An 8591-nucleotide genomic window follows, 5' to 3' on the forward strand; every position below is an offset into this window, starting at 1 on the left:
TGAATATTACGTAGAAAAATTACGAGGGGGGAAGAAAGTCTCTGCCTCCGCCTAAGCTCACTTGTCATATGACTAAAAATAGACTCCGTAGGGCCCGGAGTTCTCCGTATGGCCGGAGTAATTAATATTGAGTGAGCAATGTCAAACTTCTAACGAAAGCAAGGGATAGTACGAGAGGCGGAAATAAAAAACCCCCCGAGTAACGCAAAAGATTCTAAACATTAAATAACACAAAATAAACAAAATAAAAACCCCTTATATCAGTAAGTGCTCGTGTGGAACTATCCTAAGGGGATAGGAAAACCCAGTGATTGCCCATCCCCCCCCCCTCTCTATGTTCGGTAGCGGCGGATAGACACCTGCCGGACTGAACTGAGGGGGAAAGAGTAGGGAAGAATGTGGGGTAGGGGAGCCCTCACCCCCTGAGAGGCAGTTAAGGACGGAGAAGAAGGGGGGAGGTCCCGAGCCCCCGAGGCACGTGACGAGTGAGAGTACCAGTAGGGGAGGGGAGATCCCACCAGTCCCGTGAGTCACCCCCTCTCATGCAGACTCGGACGCTAGATGAGAAACGAGTCATCACCCATCGACGTGGATGCAATGTATGGAGGGGGGGAATGGGGGACGGGAGGGGGACCCCGTAACCGGGTGGCTCACCGTGATAAACCGGTGGTCTTCCCAGCCAGGTGAAAGATACGAGGTGGGGAAGAACCGTCGGAACAACATCAATATCACTGATATAAATAGGATTATTTATAATAATCAATCAAATAAAATTTAAAGCGATATCTTAAAGCTAGACTAACAACGGGGAACACGAAGCTAAGCAAACAGAAAAATTAGGTTAATCGCCGATCCGAAGAAAGGGGTATGTTAGCCTAATTTAACCTCTAGTTCAAGAAAACGGCGGGCAGGCTAATCACCAATCGACAATTGGGGTATGAAAGCCTAACTTAACGGTTAAAATAAAATTATAACATGGGAAGCTAATCGCCATACCGAAGCATGGTGTATGTTAGCCAACCTAGTACCTATATATTATTAAAGGTAATCAGGAACTAGAGAAGGAAAGAGAGAACATCAGAATAATTAAGATGATATGACTCTCAATCGTGACTGATAAAACTCCTAACAATGTAAGGCGTAGCTAGACTAAGGTCCGAAACGTGCGGTCGGAGCGTGCCCCGTGGAGGCCTAACTAAAAAAACTAACTGCATAAAGATATAGAGACTATGTATAAGTAACCATATCTAAGTACTGAGAAAAGGAAATCTCTAACGGTATGGAAGACCGAAAGAGATAAACCCGTACCGCCATGCGGTCGAGGGGCATACGGCCGATAAGGCTCCGAATATGTATAAAACACGAAGATCATCATAAAATGAGATCAGTAACCCCAAACAGTACTTAACTTAGAAGCAGAAGTTGAAGACATCTTGAAAATAAATCCAAATAAATCCAAATAGAGCGAACACAGCACCGAAAAAATTTAACTGTTTGGTGTAACGCGCGCTATCGAAAGGAATGACGTCTCAGCGTCGGAGGCGCTCACGGTAGAGTACTAGACGGAGAGCTGTAGCAACGGCGTCCTCCGTAGTTCGGGGTTTTGTCGAAGGAAGAAGCTAAATGGCAAGGGACCTCTGGTAGTGATTCCACTCGCTCCTTACTATACCGACACTTCTATAAGAAGTGAGCGAGCCATTTATCTTGGCATTATATTGTTTTCTTTTTCTCTAGGATGAATAGCAATATTTATTCTTCAGAAATAGTATCAAAGGAACCATTTCACAGGCCGACACAGGTCAAGCCCAGAAATCAGAATTTTCATATTTTAATAAATCGTCACCTCAGACTCCTACTGATTTCAGTTTATCAGCCTTAGAAAGTAGTATAGTTTGTTTAATGAGCAACAGCAACATTGAAGATGTAAGATGATTAAACGGAGACCAAAAGGTACAATCCTCAGACTTGAGTATGTCAACTGTAAGTGATCTTTAAAAATTTGTCAATGGTGTACTATATTACTTGTAAGCCAACAATTCTTTAAAATACAGTCTAATGTCGGACATGATTTTAAAGTCAGTTTTCTTCTTTATTCTTAAAGGCTCAGATGCATGTCAGCAACATAGAGCATCGTCTGAGTGGTCAAATAAACACAAAAGCTCGAGGACCCAACCTGCCGCTGTCTGTAGCAGGACAGGTAAATACACTAATTGAAGGAGCAACAAGTATTGACAACCTTTGCCAAATGTACATTGGCTGGGCAGCTTACATGTGAAATGAATTTCACATAGACTAAGCCGTGCTCAGGTTTACATATAAGCAATTTCATGTTGCTAACTAGTTTTTTTAGGCATATATTAAGTACAAATAGATACTAAGTAAAGAGAAATTTGCATTTTTGATGAATTCCCCTAAAAATCTTCAGGATTTAACAAAAATATTGTTGTTAGTACTTGTGAATTATATATACGGAAGTCTTAATGAAGGTATATTTTTTATAGTAATCCAAATAATGCAGATTCCAGATTACATATTGATAATTTTTGGTGTAGATGGTTACTATTGAACAGTAATTTCATGCTGATTACTCCTGCAGCAGTCTCAACTATTTGAGACAAGATTTCTACCAATTCATCATTTTTTAATGGTTACCTAATATAAGGGAAAGTATATTTTTCTGCTAGATTAAGGTATCATACTGTACTTAAGATACAGTATTTTGACTCCAAATTTGGATTGGTTTTCATAAGAAAAGTTCAGTTATTACAAATAACTCTTTGGTACTAAGCATTTGCTTTGTTTTCAAAACAAAGTAATTTCCTGTGATGATATATTTAGTTTTGTTATATGTATAGTACTGTACATTGCATATTGATGGTATTTCAAGTTTTGTATGGCTGTTTTCATTTAATAAAACAATTTTTGGTATTTGTCTTGTTTGATAATCCAGCCTATATATTTTCCAGTGATTTAGGAACGGGTGTTTTAACACTGATTGCTGTAAGTGATATAATGATGTACCATATTTATTGGCATATTAGAGTCACCCCTGCTGTACAAGAATCTTTTGAAGAAAAATCTATTTTGAGGGAAAATATATGTTGGTGTTGAGTCCAGAATACAAAGAGCTGTCCTGCTCCCATGTTCTTTGGCACAGGCTATGCCATCTTGATTGGATTTATTTTATCCCAGTACCCTCACTGCTTATAAGCCATGGTTTTAATTTGATGAAATTCTGAGGTAGAAATGTCAAAGGAATAGATTGGCAGCTTGATTTGTTGTTTTGTTGCATCTCCACTTCATACACACTGATAGTTGCAGGAATCACCTCCAGAGTGTAGCACCATTTTGCTACCATCATTCATTTGTCATTTGACTGTTCCTGAGTTAGTTTGGTGATCTTTAGGTATGTAAGCAAATTTTCCTGTAAAGGTAAAATAAACTTATCAAAGGCATAAACATGTAAACGACACTAATACTTTAGTTTCATGTTGAATTATTTTCTTATTATTTTATTCCAGAGCTTAAGACCAATGACATAAATGCAATGATTGCATTGCTGCCAATATCAACTAAAGCTAAAGGTCATGAACTGTAGTAAGAACATGGGAAAAGATAGCTTACCCAAAAGGCATGCTCAGGCCTTTAGTGCTCACATTAGCAGGCACCCCGGGTACACAGTCTCTTTTGTTGAATGATAATATACATGCAGTTAGTTGATCATAAATAGTATGTTGTTTTGGATGTAAAACTAGGAGAAAAATTCTTGAATGACACATTTTGTCTGCTAAAGTGTCATATTCTTGGTTGTTCTGAGTTATTTTGGATATTAATGATTAAATTAAGTGTTTGACAGATGTTCTTTGTCATCTTGGAAACCTCAAGCATAATTTGATTAATTGCTTTTGATTAAAATGTGGCTTTGACTAAAATGTGGCTTTGGTCATAAACCCTTAAGAAAATTAACTTCTGTATCAGTATGGAGAAAAGCAGCCTTGCAAACTCTTATAATTTTGTCTCAATGCATAACCAGTCTTTACCATTTTGAATAAAGAGAAGGATATAAGTACCAGGTATCCATAGTCTTTGATTTGTTTATTTGCATTTTCATTAAAGTTTACCTTGGTACTATACCTGGGGAGTTCAGTAACAGTAAAGCTAAAAGAATGTTTTCCTGTAAAACTTTGTAATAATCATTACCCAAGTGACCATCTTAGGCTATATTTTTCTTATGAACATCATTGGTAAATGCATGGTGAACTTTAAATAAATATAACATGAACTTAACAGTGACATCAATTTTTATTGAGACGTTTAGCAACAAATTGATTCATGCTTGGCAAGCTGAGCCTTATAAATCTCGTACCATAGTTTTAATAGTACTGCTCTCTTGCCGTTTGCAAGTACAACTGCTTTTAGCGATGGTTGCTTCTTTTCCCCCTCTCGGAGCTTGGCCTGGTAGGAGAGAAAAGGGAATTTGGGGGCAGTACAGGTATATCAGGTCTGTACAAGTGCACAAGGTAAGCTGGCATCATTGACCCAAATCCTCTCTTTTCTTGGTAATTCCTTTTGTTCCACTGGAGTTGCTATAAAGGAAGAAAAGTCAGCATAAAGTCAGGCATTTATATTATAGTATCAGGATGAGTATTATTTTCTAAATTTGTTAAGTATTTTAGATGAAGGCTCAGACTAAAATTTAGCTTTTCTGGTACTGTAGATGATATTGAATTATGAATAAGGGCCTTTTAAAAGTTACATAAACAATGAATTTATTAGAAGTACATGTACTGTGCATGTGCTGGCAAGTTGTATAAATACTCTACTCACTTGTACTGGGTATCCTCCAAAGCCATAAAGATCTTCAGTCTCCTCTGATGACCTTTTATCCCAGAACCCTCTCTTAAACCCACGCTGCTCTTGGCCAGGTGACAAGGCAAAAGGATCGTCTTGCAGGAGGGATGTCAGCCCATAAATAGGATGAGCAGAGCTCATTCTTGCTGCTAGCATCACCAGCATTCCAAGCAAGGTAATCGTTACCATGCATTCCTGAAAGAAAACATTGTACTTTGAAAACCACATTTCAGCCTTAGCTTAAAAGGAAGACTAAGTGGATGCATGAATTTTTGTTTTAAATTTATTTTATTTACTTATTGTCATTTTATTAATATTATTTTTTATTTTTTCTGGATAGTTGAGTCATTTGTGTGATTTTCTCTTCTTGTTCTGTATTTGCCTCCCCTTTTTCAGTTTTGTTACCTTTGTTATTGGTTTCGTACATTTTTATTTTTTATTTTATTCCGTTGCCATTTACTTTCATTTGAACATGCTGATTTCTTCATGCCAGTTTTTTAAGTTTCTGTAAGAGAAAACAATGGAGATGGCTTTGTCTGTTCATCTGCATTTTTTTGTCTGTCCTCAGATCTTAAAAACTACTGAGGCTAGAGGGCTGCAAATTGGATTGTATATGTTGATCATATGCCCTCCAGTCATCAAACAGACCAAATTGTAGCCTTCTTGCCTCAGTAGTTTTTATTTTATTCAAGGTTAAAGTTAGTCATAATTGTGCATCTGGCAGTGCTATAGGACAAGCCACCACTGGGCCATGGCTGAAAACTCAGTTGCGCCAAAGATAAAATTTTTTGTATTGCATTTGCTCTTCCCTTCTTCTAAATTTTGATTGTTTACATATATAAGGCTTTCCATGATTTATTAAAAAATTTTAATTATAGCATTTTGAGTTTTATTATATGTGGTTTCTTGTGGATTTATGTTTTGTGTACTTTTCCTTGGTATTTTTCCACCCACAGTACTGTTTTCTTTTTATTTTTACAACTCATTTTTTTCTTTCCCCAGTAATTTTTGTTCTTTGCTTCCAGGTTTTTGTCACTGCTATTTCTTGTTTATCTATGGAGTACTATTTGGTTATTGCTCTTCAACCAGTTTCATCGTTCACGTCGTTATTAACCTACTTTCCATTTGTACTGATTTTATTAATTTGTTAATTTTGTTATACTTAAATGCTATTGAAGTTACTTCTAGTCATATTTGACTTTTACCATTATAGGTAATTATGTCCAGAGTTTGCCATATTTTCCTCTCCTGTTAATCTATATCCTTGTACATACTTTTTCTACTGTTTCCTGTTAAGTGCAAAACTTCTCTTACAACAACAACTTGCTTTCATGAGTGTACTTTGTTTTGGCCCAAACTCTTTACATACTTTACAGTCTCCCAATTGTTCTGTCTGATCCCAAAATGAAGTAGATCCATCGGTCAGGTAAGTATATCTGGGCTCCAAAGAACTTTCTCAAAGAAAATTGCCACTTCCTGTGTGTTCGTTGCTCTGCACACACACTGGTGAAAATTTGCTTTCAGCTTTCCTTAACACTCATCAGAATCACAATTTATTGATGTATAATTAATAATAAACAATCTTATTGTTCAATGAAATTCCTCTGATGATAGTTTTCTTGATGACAGATTCATTATCTGCTTGATGTTGGTACTCTTCTAGGGCAAGGCCATCTAGGGTGGAGGGTTATACATATCTACACTGTATGTTAACATTTACTGGAACAGCTATTCATGTTTGATTTTTTATTTTGGAGTACAGGTACACCATGGTGTATAGCTTGCTATGTCACTTCAGTTTGGTATTGTTATGATTTAAACTTATATTGTGACTGCAGCAGTGGCAGTGTAATAATTAAAGCAAAGTATATTACTTTTGTTTATTTAAGCTTAACATCACTTCTGCACAGGATTTTTGTTAAAGTTTGTGTAATGCCTCCAGTATATTCCAACATGGATGTATTTATTAGTATTGCTTGCAAGCCAGTGTGAGTTTCATGGCTCATATAAAGAGTGACCCTCACTGTTTGTGTAGTACCAGCAGAGTGTATGACCAACTTGTAAAACATGGGGAGCAAAAGATCAGTAGATAGTGCATGGATCTAGGAGATGCCATAAGTGTTCCCCCTCTAAGGCTAGGTCTTCCTCATTGGTTGAAAGGGCTTAGAACATTTTGCCTCTCTGAAGTCTTCTCCATTTATATAAAGTTGGCCAGTAAGGTATCTAGAATTTGGAGATTGAAGAATTATTCATTAGCTACATTACATAAGTAAATGGAATAGAGTTTTTAATAGTCTATAGTAGCTATTTTGACAGAAAATGTGGATTCTCCCCTTGAAAGTGAGATTATTTAGACTTGGGAAAAATGTAGTGTATTACAGTGCAAAGGTTATGAATTAAGTTCTCAGGTCCAACTTTGCTATGGAATGGCTATGGCACAGAGGGCATCTTGGATTCCTGTATCTGTTTCTACTTCCTTGGAAGTACCTTTGTCAGCTGTTTTTTCCAATTCAGGTGTGATTTCAGGTTCTTCAGCCATACAGGAGAAAGTGTCAGGTACTGATGATAGGCTCTCTGAGATGCGCATGTGACATTAACACATCTTGTGATAAACAGGATTTTGTGTGGGAAGTATCTAAGTGGCCGAGTAGGAGTGTACAAAACTTTCTTTTTTTTTGCAGCACTTCTTTGAGCTGTGCACACAACAGCAAAATTGGCTACCATAGCAAGTTCACATGAAACTCTTGGCTTGACCATCACACCTGTAGATCAAGTGCGTGACTGCTGCTCACTCCTGATGGTCGCCTTTAAGTCATGTGCTTGTGTGTTAGCCAAATCTACAGTATTCCAGAGTCAGGAACAGACTTTATCTGTAGGGTAGTAGACAAAGTGCACAACTTTAAGAAACTGTATAAAGTACACTTACAACAACACTGATCACAAGTACAGCTTGCCATAAGTATGGATCATTCCTGTCATCAGAAAAAAGACAAAGCACTGGTTTCTGAGCATGTGTGCAACATTAATTCAGGGAAAGTCTAACCATAAATCCCCTTTGAGCTCATAGGCAGAAATGAATGTATTCGCCACTTATGATTCCTTCTGCATGCAAGAGGAGCTTATCTTAAAAAACTATGTGGACATTATAGTAAGAATTAGTTACAAACCCATGAATGGTACAGTACCAAATCATGGATGGCTCAGCTCCAAAGTGAAGGGTATTGTTTACCATCTCTGGAGACAAGCTTGTCCCCTGTCATCTGAACTTTTGCCATTTTAACAAAGAGTTGAGGCTGATGTTAGTAAAAGGGCGCATAGAGGAAGTGGCAGATTCCTCTCCAGGCTTGTAATGCTCAAGAAATCAGTAGGACTGAGATCCCTTAATAGTCTCAGTTTCTTGAACCAGTCTTTACAGCTTAAACATTTTCACATAAACAACACCTATTGTTCATTACCCACAAACAGGCCCTCTAGCTTATTCATTTGTTTCCCTTGGAGAGGCAGATCTTACAAATTCAGGGCATTTAGTTTTGGGCCAGCCAGAGACATGCAAATATTTACATATGTCTCATCCTCTGATGTCAGTTTTGGATCACAGGAGGGACATACAGCTGCTGATGTTGGCAGCAAAACTTCACTTGCATCTCATCAGTTGTCAATAAGTGGGCCTGAGCATCAGTCATTTTCATTTTTTGGAAAATGACTGATATGGGCATAAATTTAGGCAGGATCATTTACTG

At 37.5% G+C, this 8591-nt stretch overlaps 1 protein-coding gene across 1 annotated transcript in view; it reads right to left on the minus strand.

Moving 5' to 3' along the window:
- Positions 1 to 3636: 3636 nt before the first annotated feature.
- Positions 3637 to 8591, minus strand: part of LOC135217059 (uncharacterized) — a 20131-nt gene continuing 15176 nt past the window's right edge. The window contains exons 2-3 of the mRNA XM_064252689.1: positions 4828 to 5046; positions 3637 to 4586 (exon numbers count right to left, since the gene is read on the minus strand). Of these exons, the coding sequence (XP_064108759.1) occupies positions 4416 to 4586; positions 4828 to 5046 (390 nt within the window). The 3' untranslated portion in view covers positions 3637 to 4415. The remainder of the gene's footprint in view (positions 4587 to 4827; positions 5047 to 8591) is intronic.

The sequence above is a fragment of the Macrobrachium nipponense genome, chromosome 7 (genome assembly GCF_015104395.2).
Source record: "Macrobrachium nipponense isolate FS-2020 chromosome 7, ASM1510439v2, whole genome shotgun sequence".
Classification (NCBI taxonomy): Eukaryota; Metazoa; Arthropoda; class Malacostraca; order Decapoda; family Palaemonidae; genus Macrobrachium; species Macrobrachium nipponense.